The sequence below is a fragment of the Meriones unguiculatus genome, chromosome 19, assembly GCF_030254825.1.
Source record: "Meriones unguiculatus strain TT.TT164.6M chromosome 19, Bangor_MerUng_6.1, whole genome shotgun sequence".
Classification (NCBI taxonomy): domain Eukaryota; kingdom Metazoa; phylum Chordata; class Mammalia; order Rodentia; family Muridae; genus Meriones; species Meriones unguiculatus.
The window spans coordinates 43796617-43815333 of NC_083366.1; the positions used below are offsets into that span (position 1 = coordinate 43796617).

The 18717-nt window shown below is 36.9% G+C and overlaps 1 protein-coding gene across 1 annotated transcript; it reads left to right on the forward strand.

Annotated features, from left to right (window-relative positions):
* The first annotated feature begins 451 nt into the window (after positions 1 to 451).
* On the forward strand, positions 452 to 6308 carry LOC110542667 (prolactin-3D4-like). Its single transcript, XM_060372620.1, has 5 exons — positions 452 to 482; positions 1402 to 1556; positions 2960 to 3067; positions 4544 to 4723; positions 6111 to 6308. Exons 1-5 carry the CDS (start codon positions 452 to 454, stop codon positions 6306 to 6308), a joined length of 672 nt encoding a protein of 223 aa, XP_060228603.1.
* Positions 6309 to 18717: the final 12409 nt, after the last annotated feature.

The window sequence follows — 18717 nt, forward strand, 5'->3', positions numbered from 1 at the left end:
AGGGTCACTGCTCATATTGTTATTGAATACATATTTTATAACCAGAATATTCAAGGGACTATTGAAGAAGATAAAACAGACCTAAGGTATTGAACTAAGGTTAAGTATTGGGAATGAGTTTTTTCCTCCTGCTGACCTGAAAATGAGTAATCAATGAAGAGAGATGGCCTTGCTGATTTGGAGAATGGCTTGAATTCTATAGATCATATGAAGGAAATGAAGTGTGACACATATTGAGACATAACTGTGGCAAATGTAAAGAGGATGTTAATAAATCCTGAGGGAAGAATGTCACTGATCAATAGACATTGATTCTATCTGCCCCCCAGCTCTGCTTGGCCTGGGGTACAGTCTGGTAGTATATATAGGAGGAAGAAAGTTGAATGAACACAGCACTCAGGTGAGCAGCTTTCCTGTGGTGGAGAAGACACTGCGGTGGATCTTCTCAGAGATGCGGGTGACATTGACTCTTCCAGGCTCCGGTAAGTTGCCATTTATCCATGTGCCTTTACGTAAACCTTACTCCAGCATATGTGTTCAAAATGTGTTTGGAGTGTATATTTTCTCTGGTGTCATCTATTCTGCATCCTTGAAGAACTGATATTTGATCATGATCTCTATATAGAAGAGGTAACAGATATTAGAAAGAACTTTCCAAAGGATTTCTCTCCTTGTGCTTCTCATGACACTTATCAGAGTTAATTTACATAGTGTTGATCAACAGGAAAGGAATAAGTTGACAGTGATCTTGGTATCTACAGAGCATCACTTCTTTGACAATGTAAACTTGAAAGCTCACCTTCCAGAAAATAAGAAAGAAAGAATAAAAATTAAAAGGGCCAATTTACATTATTGAGAAACTAGACATTAGTGAGAACACAAAGATTAAATGAATGGCCTAATTGCTTCAAGTACAGAAATGGGAAATTATAATTAAATTTTGTGTCAAGGTCAAATATCTGCTCACCTAAATCAACATGAATAAACTATCAAATATTCTAAGTCTTATGTGATATATACAAGAAAAATCAATTAGTTACAATAATAATATACTTAAGAAAATGAAAGACAACCTTAAATTCTTGAGAACTTCAAATAGGTGCAGATAATGACTTGAAGTCTCTGGCTCATGATTAGTCAAAGCTCCATGTGATCGCAAACTGGAGAAGCTGTTTTGGAACTAACGCAAACTATGACAAGTCGCTCCCATTTCAAGTTCTATACTAAAGAAATGAAATAATTTCTCTGTATTTTCCCAGTAATAAAAAATGAATGATATATTAAGTGATATCACATTCAATCACATGGTGGAATACCCTCAGAGCAGACAGCATTCCAAGATATTTTAACTGTTGTAACTTTTTGTGAATAGATCATCTGAGTTTCTTTCTCCTACAGCAGGGATGTACCTGTTGCTACTGGTGTCAAATGTGCTCCTTTGGGAGAATGTAGCCTCCAACCCAACTACCCTTGTTTCTATTGAAGACCTGTATCACCGTGTGGTTGAACAGTCTCATAACACGTATATCGTGGCTGCAGATATATACCGTGAATTTGTAAGTAATGTCCTTCTAGATTTTTATCTGAAAGGGCTTTCAGATAGCTAAATAGTAATTCAGTTTAGAATATATTGTGTATCCAAGTCTAAACAATTTCACTTTCCTAGGTAATAGAAAGAATCATATAAAAAATGTAGAATGGGCAAATTTGAAATTCTGTAAAAATCTCAAGAATAGAAAGAAGTAAATGATATTTTCAGATTTTCCATAATAACTAAGGGTAATCACTTGTTTTCAACTTTGTCACTGGAAAGTTTATTTCCTGGTCATGGTTTCTGTCTTCACTGGCATTCTTACTTGTTGACCTAAAGAAAACCAATGCAAAGCATTACATTGACTTTAGTTACATGGAAGAACAAAAAAAATAAAATAAAAACCACGTTAACAGAAAAAAAATAAAAACTGTGTCCTATAAGGTTACAGTGTTATGAGTTTTGGTTTATCAGTTTTAGGACTAAGGGTTTTTGTGCACTTGGAGGGCTAATTTAGATACAAAATGTATTCCCACTTCTTCAAGGCTATAACTAATCTGTTCTGGATCTGACAGTGAGGAAATAACAAAGAAATTGTCATTGAAAAATTGATTATTGGGATTATATTTCTCTGTATTTATAGAAAATATATATTCCAATAGTTATCTTTGTTCACTATTCTTTCTTATATTCCTTATTTTTCTCTCCTTTGAGGAACACAACATTTCTAAGCATCCTTTAACTTCCATAAATTCTCTGAAAGTTAGAACTATGTAATTTGTGTTTTCATAATACATACCTAATGCCTCTTACATTCTTCATATAAAAAAATAGAAACAGTAAATATTTTTGTCAATTCTTGTTTACTCATTGCTGCATATTTCCTAGTAGTAACATGCCTAGTAGTAAGTGATTAAATGTTGACTGTGTCAATATTAGTAAATCCTACCTTTACCAAAAACTTTGTATGGTACCTATACAACATATTTCAAAACAAAGGTATAAAAGTGGCAATTTCTCTTATAAAAACCTCATTAGTTTGTACCAATGAAAAATGAGATATTTATAAGCTGGATAAATAATAATTCTGTGAAACTCAGCCAAAATCCTATGAAATTAATACTTGAAGACATAGTAATTAAGAGTTATGGGGGCATTTTGTGCTTTCTTTCCAAACAATGACATTAGCATGAAAAAAAAATGGAACAGTAAAGAGGGGGGGGGATTGGGGAGACACTATTATGGATTGCAGATGTAAAAGAAAGAAAGGGTTAGCTGCTCATGTTTCCATCATTTATTGTTTCAAATTTTCTATAGCCCTTAAATATTGAACAGTAAGGGTTTATCAAATGCAATCATCTTATACTTGTGTATCTTTCTACTCAGTTCTGAAAGCCCAAATGAATTAAAACTTTTACTTCCCTCCAGGACTTGAACTTTGCCAAGAGGAGTTGGTTAAGAGACAGGATCCCTCCCATGTGCCACACTTCTTCTATCCACACTCCAGAGGACCGAAAGCAAGTCCACGAAACAACAGTAGGTTTCCTCCCTATTGGTTACCAAGTAAATGATGCTATACATGGGCTAGCTGGGCTGTATGTGATTACTAGGTCCATAAGAGGTGTGGTAATTTCAGATTCAAAGAACATGCAGCTGTTGGAGAACAATCGCATCATACAGTTGATAACTTTAGCACTAAGTCACATTCCTGCCAATTCACATTTTCACTTGGGTGTAGTTGTGTATATAGATGAGAATTTCCCCCAATACCTACTGCTTAGCCCTGAGATATTTTTATATCAACTGGGCAGTCAGTGTTGAGTATATTCATATACATGTCGAGTAAACACAAATACAGTTGTGTTTGAAGAGTAACATTAACTGAACTTCCCCTGGCAGTATTTTACTAAACTAAGCAGTGTGTTATTATTTCATAAGTTTCTAAAATCTTTAGTACCTATTTCTTTTCCTCCATTATTTGTACAGACCTCTATGACTGGTTTATCTTCTCCTGTATCTTAAAAGAATTTCAGCATTACAAGAGGCTCCTCTGTAGACTACATCATGTTGGTCAGGATGACTTTGGTTTTGATGAGGTTATCATGACTCTGAAAAATATTTAATGGATGTCTACTGTCATGATAACTTTCAGTTGACTACCTGTCATGAACATCCATCGCTCCTAGCAAAATGTTGGCCATCAGCATGGGCCTCTCCATTTCATTAATTAATTTAACATTTTTTGACTTTCTGATTGGATTTAGCTGTAGTCTTAATTTTCATAGGTTCAACAAGGTCAGAGTAAACATCTAAATAAAAATTGTATTTGATGTGACACTGGCATTAGGCTAACCCTTATTAGGTCAAAACTTCATTTTCATTTTTACTGATAACTGGAATTAAAATTATGCTCAGTAGTAGTTTTTATTCTGCACACTTCAATAAATACACAGTATCTATAAAGCCAAAGGGTGGGGAGCATGCAGATGGATGAAAAGTAACATTTTGAAAACATTTTTCTGCATTACACCTGTTTTAATATTCTATCACAATATAAATGTCTCAAGTAAATATATGAAAAACCAATTTGATTCAGTAGTGTAGAAATTATTTGAAACATTTGCTCCTGGCAGCGTTGGCTTCAAATTTATGAAAGTCAAGTCTTTTGACACCTAACGAGCCCATTAAACATTGTTTTCTCATAGACAGGAAAAGTAATAAAAAAGAACAGGTTTACTTAGGACAAATGGTAGGATGTGGAGAAATAAAAAAAAATTATCATTTTGCAAGAATTAGTAAGATATTATTAGTTTTGATTGGCAAAGTGAAATGGAGGAGGTGAATCTTTACCATTATACAATAATTATACAACATGAAATTATTAATATTTATCATGAATAATGGAAAGATACTGTAGTTTGCCTTCTTCATGAAAACAAACAAAACACAGGTGTCTGGCTATACAGCTTTAAGTCACTTAGTTTAAGACAATGTCCAATGATGTTTTTCTAGACTGTAGATCTTCTGAAAGCAATCCTGAATGTTACATATGCCTGGGAAGAACCGGTGAAACACCTACTGCCTGCAGTGACTGCTCTTCCAGGAGTTTCTGACAATATGATGAAAAAAGCCATCGATGTGAAGGGCAAAATTCATATTCTTGCGGAGGGAATTGAGACCATACTCAACAGGGTAAGCTGTCTCTACAAATACCTTGGTTGATCCTATGCAGGCAATTGGTCAATGTGAAATAAAATAAGAGTGCTGAGACACCAAAATCCAGGATTATTTAGTGAGAAACCCACAGAACTGTGATCTCCATAGAAAGTAGCTATGCCTCACAGTAACTTGGACTGTAGCTTTCCTGGGTGAAATGAACACTCTTGACTAATTCAGAATATTTTATAGCAACCAGTGCTAGGATTGTCTGCACCTTAATATGTTAGGTGAAATCTACTTCCCTTATGAAAGGATTCAGTAAATCTATAAGATATAGAACAGATTTATCTGAAAAGAAGAAAAGGATCAGGACTTTCTACCAGATCTAATGTGGTATGAAGAACATATCAGGGGAAGAAATGAAAATATGTAAACCTCCCCAAGGTGAAAGACTCCTTGTAGCCTTTTATTGTCCCTAATTAATTAGTATATACACCCAAATAGCACCTTGCTCATGTAACATCTGTCTACTTGTGAGGATACACCATCTGAAATCAGTGGCATATCAGAAAATATGTATGCCTGCCTACAAATACATATTTGTATAGCTAAGGTCTTTATAGTAAATTTCAGAGTTTCTTGCTATTTTTTTCTAAATTTATAAAACATTTACAAGGAATATGCTCTAGGAGCTGCCTCATGTGTGTAAGTGCCTTTTAGGCATGTGTGAAGACCTAAGTCCATTTCCAGAACTTGTGCCAAAAGAACGATGTGGTGTTTTCATTTTGAAACCTTCAGACTAGGGAATCAGATTTAAGGATATCTGCAATTAGTTCCAGAAAATAGTAAGTGCATCTCTCTCAAAAGTCATGATAAAAGTCACTGGTGGAATTTTAACCCAAACTGAATACTGACATCTAAATCATATCTATTTACAACAACATAAAAATTAAACTAAGTACACAAACGCATACACACAAAGAGAGAGAGAAACAAAGACAGACAGACAGACACACACACAGATGCAGAAAAAAGAAGGAATCTGTACTGGACCTGTGGAGATGTCTCATGTGTATAAATGCCTCTCTTGCATGTGTGAGGAACCCAAGTCCAGTTTCAAAATTTGTGTCAAAAATTATGTGGTAACATCTCTTTGTAATTCTAGCAGTAGAAAAGCAAACAAGGAGATCTACTGTGAGTTCCAGGTAGAAGTAAGAGAAACTATATCAAAAAATAAAGGGAGAAGTCATTGGAGGGACTTTACCCAAAATTGGCTTCTGACATCAATAATCATGTCATTAATACACACACATATACATCCATGTACTTATACAAACTTACAAACCTGCACTGATACAGAAAGTGTTCAGGAAATCCTGCTGGTAATAACGCCAATGCTATCTGTCTATTTGCTGTTTAGACTGAGACTGAGCCTGGATTTGATGGAAATGACTACCCTGCCTGGACTGGACTGGAAGACTTGAAGTCATCTGATGAAGACACTCGCCTTTTCACCATTTATAACCTGTGCCGCTGCCTGAGGAGGGATACACACAAGGTGGACAGTTACCTCAAGGTCTTGAGGTGCAGAGTTGTCTTTAAGAATGAATGCTTCTAGCTCAGCACTTTTAGGTGTACAAATTTTTGTAGGTTTATCCTATTTTATAGATCTAGTATTCACTTATAAGTGAGTACATACCATGTGTGCCTTTCTGCTTCTGGGATACCTCACTCAGGAAGATCTTTTCTACTCCCACCATTTGCCTGAAAATTTCATGATTTCCTTGCTTTTAATTGCTGAGTAGTATTTCATTGTGTAAATGTACCACAATTTCTGTATTGATTCCTCTGTTGAGGGACTCCTGTGTTGTTTCCAGGTTCTGGCTATTATGAATAAACCTGCTATGAACATGGTTGAACAAATGTCCTTGTTGTGTACTTGAGCATCTTTTGGATATATGTTTAGGAGTGGTATAGGTGGATCTTGAGGAAGCACTGTTCCTAATTGTCTCAGAAACAGCCAGATTGATTTCACAGTGTTTGTACAAATTACATTCCCACAAGCAATGGAGGAGGGTTCCCATTTCCCCTCGTCCGCGCCAGTATTTATTGTCATTTGATTTTTTTGATGACAGCTATTCTGATTTGTGTAAAGTGAAAATCAGGGTCATTTGATTTGCATCTCCCTGATTACTAAGGACATTGAGCATTTCTTTCAGTGTTTCTCTGCCATCTATATTCTTCTACAGAGAATTATCTGTTTACCTCTGTACCCCATTAACCCTGGTAAGATGATCATTCCTCACTCAGAAAGGCAAACAGGACAGACATTGAAAGAAGGAGAAAACAGAAAACAGGACAAGAGCCTATGACAGAGGGCCTCTGAAAAACTCTACTGAGCATTCTATCAGTGCAGATACTAAGACTCATGAACAAATTTTGGGCAGAGTGCAGAGAATATTAGGAAAGAAGGGGAAGATAGGAAGACCTGGAGAGGACAGTAGCTCCACAATGATAGCCACAGAACCACAATATCTGGGAAGAGGGATCTTTTCAGAGAGTGATACTGCAACCAAGGACCATTCATGGAGATAACCTAGAACCCCTGTTCAGACGTAGCCCATGACAGCTCAGTATCTAACTAGGTCTCCTAGTAAGGGGAACAAAGACTGTCTCTGACATGAACTTAGTTGCTGGGTCTTTGACTGCCTCCCCTTCATTGGGTAGCAGCCAACTCAGTACACAGAGGAGGACAATACAGCTAGTCCTGATGAGACTTGATTGGCTAGGATCAGATCGAAGGGGAGGAGGAACTCCCTTATCAGTGGACTTGGAGAGGGGTAAGGGAGGAGATGAGGGAGGGTGGTTGCGATGTGGAGGGGTGGAGGGTGAGGTCTACAGCTGGGGTACAAAGTGAATAAACTGTAATTAATATACAAAATAAAAATATAATTAAAAATATTGAATGCTGAACGCACACCACTGCAATGTCTTGCTGACATTGTCCTTGTTGATCCACACTTTTTAACACTTTTTATTTAGGTTTTCTTCTTAGTGCTTGCATAGCAACAATGGAGTTCTTTCAATACTTCAATGTGAAATTCTCCTGTTTCCAATCATTGTAATATGACCGGAGCTATTGTTATAGCCATGTAAAATTCTGAAGTTTGATATGAACATAAGATAGCAATAGCTTATGTTAGGTCACAGTGAATGAAGCTTCCTTTAGATCCATTGTATCAAGGAGATAGATGTCTGAGTTGTTTATAAAAGAAAACCATTTTGTGAGCAAATTTTAAGTTTACTAGCAAACAATGCAAGTTCAATAATGTTGGACTGTCTTAACTACCATTAATTTAAACATTCCAAAACTAGTATGAGAGAAGTATGAAACACATGCATATTTCTTTGACTCTCTCCTTCATCCTCCAGTTTTTAAGCTTGGCTAACATTGAAGGCTGAATTTATATATTATTGATGTTTCAACCCTATCATTTTTCTCCACAATAATTCCTGTGACTTCCTCAGAATTCAGAGGCATAAAGGCAAAATTGTGATATATTAAATTTGATAACTAAGAGTTTTACTGACTAGGTTGCTCTGAGAATCAGGGGGTTCTGTTTGTGCACATGAGGGTCCTCACACCTTCAGGTGAAAAAACATGAAGAGATAGTGTCTTTAGTAGAACACATGTCCTATATAGATGCTGGTCTCCCTTCAGAGCCTTGTCAGCTGTGACATTTTTTGTAGTTTCTGTGGATAGACTCCCCTCCCAGAGTGCTCACTGCTAAAGAAAAGAAATTCAAAGAATGTCCTCCCCCACTTTAAATAACTTTTTGGACCAACACTCGAGGGTTAAAGAAATTCTCTACCATTACATTGTATGGTAAACTAAGACTAAAATAAGATTAATAATCTATTGATGCTGCCTAGAGAGAATTCTTTCCTAAGTATAGTTCAGTTTATAGAGTCTCCATCTCTCTCTCAAAAAAAAAAACCTATTTCTGAAACTAAAGTTCTTGTCTATTATTCTCAGATAGCACAGGATTGTCCAGGATTGCCATGCTTTCTTAAGACTGAATATAGTTCAGGTAGTTATAGGCAATATATAATAAAAGATGAATGAATTAACATGCTCAGTACTGAAACAAAATTTGAATATGCAATAAAAATTAAAATGAGGTGGAATTTAAAGTGTAAGAGAAAAAATATTTCTGAGATAGCACGACGAAAATGGTGAGATGATTTTTTAGTGCCTGAATTGATCTTCTGTTTGTGTGTATGTGTGTTTGATGTGTTTTCGTTTGTGCACGTGGCACATATATGCATATGTACATGGTTGTCCATTCACTTGGAGACATGCTTTGATATCAGATGTCTTCCACAATCACATCCTATTTTTCTCTTTCTTTCTTGAACCTGAAGCAAAGGTCATAGATTTGACTTGACTGGTTGGATATTGAGTTCTAGGCTTTGACTGAATCTTTACTCTGACGGACCTCTGTTATCTGTACCAGCTATGTATTTTGGTCTGAGCATCCAGACTTCAATTCTTATACTGACAGAAAAATTCCCTACTGAGAGATTCCCCCAGGTCCAAATTCCTTGAATATTAAACAACATTCTTTTCATGTTCATTCTTTTTTTTTTTCCCAGATGACCCCCAAAGCAGAACTTTATTGGTATGTTTACAAAAAACTGTTTCAAAGGCAAACAGTATTAAGTTGGAATATGACTACTTTAGGATTAGAAAAACATAAGCTCAAGTCCTGATCTGAATACTTTTAGGTAATGTGAACTTGAATTAGTGATTTTTCATTTTTGAGACCTGGGTTCTGCATCTGAAAATAATTCCCGAGAATTTTTTTTTTAGCAGTCAGAGATAAAATGTGAATCACTACTCTTTATAAACCGGCACGCTCTTAAAGACAGTAGTGGGTCCTCTGGTCTCTAGCCCTGCAAGAGTCCTGCACTAGAAAAAGTACTCTGAGGTGAGGGCCCCGGCCTCCTGTGGGCTGGCTTTTCCCGGGGTCCGAGGATTGTTCAATGTTCCTGAATAAACTGCATTGAAAAAAAAAAAAAAAGAAACACACACAAAAAAGAAAAGAAAAGGGACAAGTGAGTTGAGCGGGGGGGGGGGGGGGGGGAGCGGAATCAGCATGAAAGGCAGAAAGAGATTTCTTACTGGTCGATCTTGAGGTGTTGTGGGAAGAGTCCTCCTGTCAGCTTCCCTCCCACCTGCAGAGCAGCAGCCTGGCAACTGACACATTTGGTGATGAGATGTTGGAACCTCATGTTCATTCTTTACCTCCCTTTTTTTCCTTATAACTCTCATTCATATTGAAGTTGTTTGGACTTATCTACTAAGTATATATAGTAGAACTTTCCCCTCTTGTATCATAGAATTCAAGAGTATTTTAACACAATAAAAACAAAAACAAAACAAAATCCTTTCTCACATTTTTTGCACAGTGTGGAAAGCCAGAGGATGTGATGGCATGTCACTCAATGGTGACATTCTAATTAAAGTCTGACTTTTGTAGGTAAGATAAGAGGAAGTGTAAGTGATAAATAGGGTTATTAAATGGGAAGTAGCAAAGATATTGAGAAGAATTGGCAGTTACTCACTTTCACCCCAGAGTATCTCTGCATTCTATTGCTTCTATGGTTTCAATTTAAGGAATTACATTTGAAAAAAAAAAAAAAAGGTTCTGGTATAGAAAGAATAACAGCAGCCATGCTAAAAAACAAACATACAAATAGCAGGAAAATATTGATCTCATAGTTTAATAAATCAAATCATGGACACTAATGGTAGAGTTTGAGAAGAATAAAATCTTTTTTCAGGAGTTTTTTTTTACTGAAATTGTGAAGCTTACAGAAAACAACAACAACAAAAAAATCATACTAAGATTATTATAGTAGATAATGTCCCCAAATCAACATGAATCAAAAATTCATGATTAAACCAAATGAGAATAGAAAGCAGTTTCTTTTTTCTTTTTTTTTAATATTAGTTACAGTTTATTAACTTTATATCCCAGCTCTATCCTGTTTCTTCATTCCCTCTCAATCCCATCCTCCCTCCCTCATCTCCTCCTTGTCCCTTTCCAAGTCCACTGATAGGGAAGGACCTCCTTCGCTTTCTTCTGACCCAGGTTTATCAGGTATCTTCATGACTGGCTGTAAATTCCTCCTCTGTGGCCTAGCAGGCCTGCTCCTCCCTTGGAGGGGGGTGGAGCAAAGAGCCACATGTCAGCAAGGGTAGAATCCTCAAGTGTGATCTATTAATTAAAAGTCTTTGAGTCACTTTTCAGGTTTATTTGTCATTGCCCTGCCTTTAACATGTCAATCATTGTACAACTGTGCTCTGCTTTCTTAACAATAAATTTTATTTTCTGGTATTCTTTAAGAACACAGCAAAAGATTGGTCAGTAAAATACAGTGCTGATGGGGGGGGGAACAAGATTCATTATACCCTTGCAGTGATTTAATTGGGAAATGACCCATAGGTTCAGCTGTTCAAATTCTTGGTTCCAACTTAGTGGCACTATTTGGAAAAGTTGCAGGAAAGTACAGCCTTGCTGGAGGAAGGTCAGTGGGGTGGCTTTGAAAGTTCCCAGACTCACCTCACCTCTAGTTGGCTCTCTCTGCTTTATTCTTGCTGTTGAAAATGTGATGACTCCGCTTTCTGCTCTAGATGCCTACTGCCATGTGTCTCCTGCCATTATGGACTATGTTTCTGGAACCATAAGCTAGAATAAATGCATTCTTCTATAAAAAAAAAAAAAAAAAAAAAGAGATGCTCAACATCCTTAGCCATCAGAGAGATGCAAATCAAAACGACCCTGAGATTTCACCTTACACCTATCAAATGGATAAAATAAAAAACTCAAGTGACAACACATACTGGAGAGGTTGTGGAGAAAGGGGAACAGTCCTCGATTGCTGGTGGGAATGTAAATTTGTACAAACACTTTGGAAACCAATCTGATGCTTTCGCTGACAATTAGGAATAGGGATTCTTCAAGATCCAGCTATACCACTCCTAGGCATATATCCAAAAGATGCTGAAGCACACAACAAGGATCTTTGCTGGACCATGTTTATAACAGCTTTGTTTGTAATAGCCAGAACCTGGAAACAACCTGGATGTCCATCAACGGAAGAATGGATACATAAATTGTGGTACTTTTACACAATGGAATACTACTCAGCAATTGAAAGAGTTTCAAGATGCTAGTGGTTTAAAGCTGGAAAACTGAAAGCATGACGGAATACTCACAAATGGGAAGATATTCCATTTAACAATTCTTCTTTATCATTGTATGGTGTAACTCAATTCTTATTTTGAACAAAACTTTGAGATATTCACATATATAGCACTTTTTATTTTTATTATTTTATATTTATTTTATGTTTTTCTTTTTATTCTTTTTTAATTAATTAATTGATTTATATTTATTAACTACATTTTATTCACATTGTATCACAGCTGTAGCCTCTCCTTCACCACCTCCCAATCTACCTTCCCTGACTCATCTCCTAACATAACCCTCTCCAAGGCCATTGTTAGAGTAGGGCCTCCTCCCCTTCCCTCTGATCCTAGCCTATCATGTATCTTCAGGACTGGCTGCATTGTCTTCCTCTGTGGCCTAGTAAGGTTGCTCTCCAATCAGGGGAAGGTGATCAAAGAGTCAGCCTCTGAGTTCATGACAGAGACAGTCCCTGTTCTCCTTAATAGGGAACCCACTTGGACATTGAGCTGCTACGGGCTATATCTGTGCAGAGGTTCTAGGTTATCTCCACGAATGGTCCTTGGTTGGAGTATCAGCCCCAGAAAACATCCCTTGGCCCAGAATTTTTGGTTCTTTTGCTCGCCTTGTGGAGCTCCTGTCCCCTCCAGGTCTTTCTAGCATCCCCCTTTTTCCTAAGATTCCTTGCACTCTCCCCAAAGTTTGGCTATGATTTCTCAGCATCTGCTTTGATAAACTGCTGGGTAGAGTCTTTCAGAGGCCCTCTGTGGTAGGCTCCTGTCCTGTTCCCTGTTTTCCCCCTCTTCCAATGTCAGCCCATTTGCCTTTTTGTGTGAGGATTGATCATGTTACAGAGGGTCCTCCTTTTTGCTTACCTTCTTTATGTATACAGATTTTAGTATATTTATCCCATATTATATGTCTAGTATCCACTTTTAAGTGAGTATATATTGTACGTGTCTTTCTGCTTCTGGGAAACTTCACTCAGGATGATCCTTTCCAGTTCCCACTATTTGCCTTCAAATCTCATGATTTTCATGGTTTTAATTGCTGTTGTGTTCCATTCTGTAATCATACCTTCATTCCTCAATTGACAAATTTCTTGGTTGTTTCCAGATTCTGGCTATTACAAATAAAGCTGCTACAAACATGGTTGAGCAAATGTCCTTGTTGTGTACTTGAACATCTTTTGGATATATGCCAAGGAGTGGTATAGCTGGATATTGAGGTAGCACTATTTCTAATTGTCTGAGAAAGTGCCCGATTGATTTCCATAATGGTTGTACAAATTTACATTCCCACCAGCAATGGAGGAGGGTTCTCCTTTCTCCACATTCCTTCCAGCGTGTGCTGTCACTTGAGTTTTTGATCATAGCCATTCTGATGGGTGTAAGGTGAAATCTCAGGATTGTTTTGATTTACATTTCCCTAATGACTAAGGACTTTGAGCATTTCTTTATGTTTCTATGCCACTCTATGAAAAACTCTGTTTTGCTCCGCACCCCATTTTTAAATTGGATTACTTGATTTGTTGTTTCTTTAACTTCTTTAGTTCTTTAAGTATGCTCTATATTAGACCTCTGTCAGATTTAGTGTTGGTGAAGATACTTTTCCAGCCTCAAGATCCAGCTATACCACTATTTGGCATATACCCAAAAGATGCCACACCATTGAATAAAGACATTTGTTCAACTATGTTCATAGCAGCTTAATTTGTAATAGCCAGAATCTGAAACAACCTAGATGGCCCTCAATGGAGGAATGGATACAACAAGACCCCTTTTAAAGATATAGATATATAGATAGTTAGATAGATAGATTGATAGATATAGATAGATAGAGATAGATAGATAGATAGATAGATAGATAGATAGATAGATAGATAATTCATTTACAAATAAATATACAAGTAAAACGTTCACTTTTGGTATTTGGTAGACCATTTCATTTTGTTTGTTCAGCTGTTTGGTTTTTTTTAAAGACATTTTTAGGTAGGAAAGGAACATGTTTCCTTCACCTAGTGTGGCCTCAAACTTCCCATGAAGCTGACAATCTCTTAATCCTGTTCCTCTTGACTCAACTTTTCAAATTTTGGGATAATAGTAAAGTGCTACACCATAGGCTCAGTACATCGTGCAATGGAGCCAATGAGTTTAGAAATAGATGTCAAATTTATGAGCCAAAACAAAGCTTTTTTGTTATTTGTGAATTTCTCTTGGTAAAGATAACACAGTCCCATCCATCAGTTGTTTCACTGTGGCAATCAGCCTGAAGCTCATGTTCAGTTATAGCTTTTGCTCTGTTTTACTTTTATTGCAAATTTTCATAAAAAGAGCAAGTAGTAGATTAAAATTATCAGGCAAAAGATCCTTTCCCTTGCTCAGGGAGCAGTAAATAGGGAACATGTTTATATGAAATTTCTCAGGTAAACCAAGAGAGAGCTATTAGTATGCAGTTAGAGTGCTCACCTTTGATTAGTGGAAATGTAATATGTGAATAAGAATATGCATAGTAAAGACAAAACAGAAGCATTAAGATTCAGGTAAAGTCCTATGGAAGCTTAGAGAAAGCAAGATCTTAATTCCAAACAAGGTTTCTATTTCAATTTTAAAATTAAAGTCAAATTCCATACTGTCTTGAGAAATGAAATTTGCTCTCCTATGGCAACCATCTGGGTCTGGGTTATGCATTAACTTGCAGCGATAAAGCACCAGAAATGATGGATCTGGGGAGATGGAAAAAAAATCACATAAATTCTAAGAATCTTAAAAACAATTCTCAAGGGTCACATTCTTGTCTTACAAACCCGATATTATAACTTCACACTACCATTTTATGGCATGTAAATCTTAGGAACTATAAGAGAAGGTTATAAATTGCTTGATCCCATAAGATAATCAGGTGTCCTTGGGCAGACCTTTCCATGTCTCAGTTTCTCAACTGTAACATGAGGGGGTTAAAGCTCCGAAAGCCTGATCATTTCAAGGTCTAATATCTTGAGACTCTAAGACTTCACACATGGGCCATTTTTCATATGACCAATTTTCATTCCATGAATAAATGTTGTCAGGTTTCCTGTTCCACATAAGGAGACTCTACAGAAGTAATTAGATCCCCATGGAAAAGCAATGCCCTGTATATGTCCCACACCTCATAAATAGTCTTCGGCGAGCATTTGTGCATCCTATGCAAAGTAATAAAAAACTGAAATCTCCTGGTTTGCTCAAAACAATATTTTTCTTATTAGAGATGCAAAGATTATGCTCATTTGCAAGTTGTTGACACAGAATACACAACCTAGTCCTAAAAACACACCATTTCTTGAAGAAAATAGCACTTGTATGCCGAGACTGTATTGGCACGCTAGTCAAATAAATTTTAATAAGAGCAGGTGTAATAGAAAATGTGAGATTCTATTTTGTGTATGTGACATAATATGTTCACCATCTCCAATAAATTCTCAACCTAACTGAAAATCCTTTGTATTTTTATAGGTTTTTGTTGTTGTTGTTGTTGCCTCACTGGCCCAGAAATCATAGCAAGAGTCAAACCATACACTAATTTGAAAATATGGACAGCACAATGAACAGCACACAGTATGGCCATGTTCTACTAGCAACGCTAACTGGCACATATGTATTATACTTTCTATGTCAGGTACTGTTTTATCCCCTTGCACTGTAAACACTAGAAGGAGGAATCCATACCTGATATTCTCTATCTACCAGGATGTCTCAAACGCTGAAGGTCCTCAGACCATACATGTTTGATGACTGTTTCCTAAACAATTCATGGCCCACAGATGTGCCTATGTGAAGTAGAAACTGTGAAATCCCAGGCTAACTACATAATTATCCATAGACTGACCTTTGATGTTTTAATCTCTGTGGCGTGATGCTTTTGAAATTAGCATCCTGTTTATAACTTGTACTTGTTTACCAGCACGGCCTGCAAGAAACAGCAGCCTCAAAGATATGAAAGTTCCTTCTATTTAACTACAAGTAGGAAGCTGACAGCCAGCCCAAGAGCTTTGGGTTTGGACACAATGTCAGTGATCTCTATACTAATCTGGCCTCTTGTCTGATGAATTGATAGAATTTCATTCTGTTTCCTCTATTTTCCTTCTATACAAATACAGAAAACGTAACTATCACTAGAAGAAACTAGAAAAGAAACAAGTCAATTTTAATTTATCATGGCCAAATGAAATATATATATATTTAAAACTGTTAAATACATAGCAAAAGGATCCCTCAGTGGTTTGGTAAAATGGATAAGAAATTCTGAAACATATTTTGAACTTTTCTGCTATGCACATTGATAGTAATTTACAATGAAAAAAAAAAAAAACACAACAGCACATGTCCCTCCTACTATATATTACATAGCCCAGGAGTACACCTGAAAATCTCGTCACACTTTCTCAGGGCACAGAAACCAAGCATCATATATTCACAGTGATTCCTCTACACCATAATGAAGTTGCTCTTCTTCTTCTAAATTAGTCAGTTTACGCATGCTCCCCAGGGTCTCCAGGCAAGCGTTTCATGGAGAACTGCTTTTTATTTCTCTCAGGTCTCAAGATGATCGGGTCACTGGTGGAGAACATTATTGGCAGTGAAGTTAGAGAGTCTGGCTTCATAATCAACTGAGTAATGACTCTCTCTTGCTTTATCTGTGTAATGAGAAAAAAGGCAGAAATGCCACTGGGAGCATTTGAGCAGTATAAGAACAATAAGATAATAAATGCTTCTCTTTTCCACAAGTATAGGACAATTAGCTAATATGGGAGAAGGAGACCTGCCTGAGAACTTAATTTAGAGAAGGCTTATAAGGGTCGTGCAGTAAAGTTCCAGACAATTCCATGTAGATTGGAGCAGAGATCTCAGTAGATGACTTCTCTTTAGGAAAATTCCCTAAGAAGCATTTCTATTGGAGTTTGGGGACTAGGGGTTGGGGGTTATTTCTTTGAAATAAATTTGTGTCTTCCAACTTTCAGGGGACAGTTTTTAGCATCTCTGTTTCCTTTCCAAAATTCCTGATTCAGTAACTTCACTAGCTTTGACAGTGAGTACTGAGTACATATTACAAGGGCCCCTGTGAAACAAAAGACAAGCTGCTTAGAAGCTATAATCTGTACTCCCACATGAAATCATGTGACCACTCAAAAAATAAAAATGCAGGACTACCCAGAAGGATCGGGAAGCCGCATGACAGACTGAAATCACATCCGAGCCTTTGATATTTCTTCTAATGAATAATCCTTTGCTTCTTTATTTTTTTTAAGAATTATTTTTATTATTTTTATTTTTTTATTAATTACAGCTTAGTCATTTTGTATCCCAGCGGTAGCTCCCTCTCTCAGCCCCTCCCAGTCCCATCTTCCATCCCTCATCTCCTCCAATGCCCCTCACCTAGTCCACTGATAGGAGGAGAGGTCCTCCTCTCCTTCCCTCTGATGCTCGCCTATCAGGTATCATCAGGACTGGCTACATTGTTTTCCTCTGTGCCCTGGTGAGGCTGCTCACCCCTCAGGGGGAGGTGATCAATGAGCCAGCCATTGAGTCCATGTCAGAGACAGTAAGGATCAAAAGGGCTGAAAAGACGGCTTGTTGGCTAAGAGTGCATATATACTGCTTTTGCAGAGGATCCAAGTTCAATTTATACTACTTGTGTCAGGTCATTTACAACTTCTCATAACTACCATCCAGGGATTTAATACCTCTGCCTCCACAGTCCTGAAAATCACATGGATACACCCACATGCACACACACACACACACACACACACACACACACACACACACACAATCACACAAGTGTGTACTCTGCAAAAGCAATATATATGTGCTCTTAGCAATAAGCCATTTTCAACCCCTTTGCTTCTTTATCATGTTATCTCCCTGTTATTTTCCTTGTAACAATGCCTTCTGTCTCTGCCATGCTCCTGACACCAAGATACACCTGAAAACCCCACATAAAGACAGAATAGTGGAATAAACCCAATTTTGCAAAAACCTCAACCCATTTCTGGAATACCCTGCATTCTCCTTCTTCTCTCCCATGACAAAACTCATGAACAATTTCCCCTTCTATTAAAAATGTCTTTCATATAACAATCTAGAATTCCAGTGATATGACATTCTTGATCCTTTAAAGAATCCTTGCTTGCTCTTGAGTGAGTGCTTTTACTTATATAGTGTCTTCCTTATTCCTTACTTTTTCTAATTTTGAATTCCCCTTGATGGTGACAGAGACCGAGAAACACTGGCCAAAGGTCTTGGTGTAGTTTATCTCTAAAACCTCTGTGGCCTTCACCATAGTGACATTCAGAGCTTTAGTCCTGAACATAGCATATGGTGCACATGTTTTTTTCAGATAGGTAATAGGTTGGGCATAACTAAAACATTCTCCAACTAAAAGTCCTCATAGAATGGAACTTAATAAACACATTAAAAAAAAAACTTGAAACCTTATGTATTTTATAGACTCTTAAAAATTATGCATTTGTTCTTTCAAGTTTTCTGATAACTCCTGAAAAATTACTTTTTTTTATTTAAGATGGAAATAAATGATATTTTTGGATATATATCATTCTACTTTCTTCTAATTCTCTTTCCACTTCCATTCTTATTCGGTTCTTTGCTTTTCTTGATGGTCCCTTTCCTCCACAACATAGTCCTCCTTTCTGCACTCATGGCAGGTATTCCATTGCTTTCTTTTTATACTTTATCCTCTCCATGCAAAGTCACCTCTTTTGACACCCATGTA

Coding starts and splice junctions, on each gene's coding strand:
- LOC110542667 (XM_060372620.1), top strand. CDS start 452: ATGCGGGTGACATTGACTCTTCCAGGCTCCG. Junction 1,557..2,959: donor CAGATATATACCGTGAATTT/GTAAGTAATGTC, acceptor ACTTCCCTCCAG/GACTTGAACTTTGCCAAGAG. Junction 3,068..4,543: donor AGCAAGTCCACGAAACAACA/GTAGGTTTCCTC, acceptor ATGTTTTTCTAG/ACTGTAGATCTTCTGAAAGC.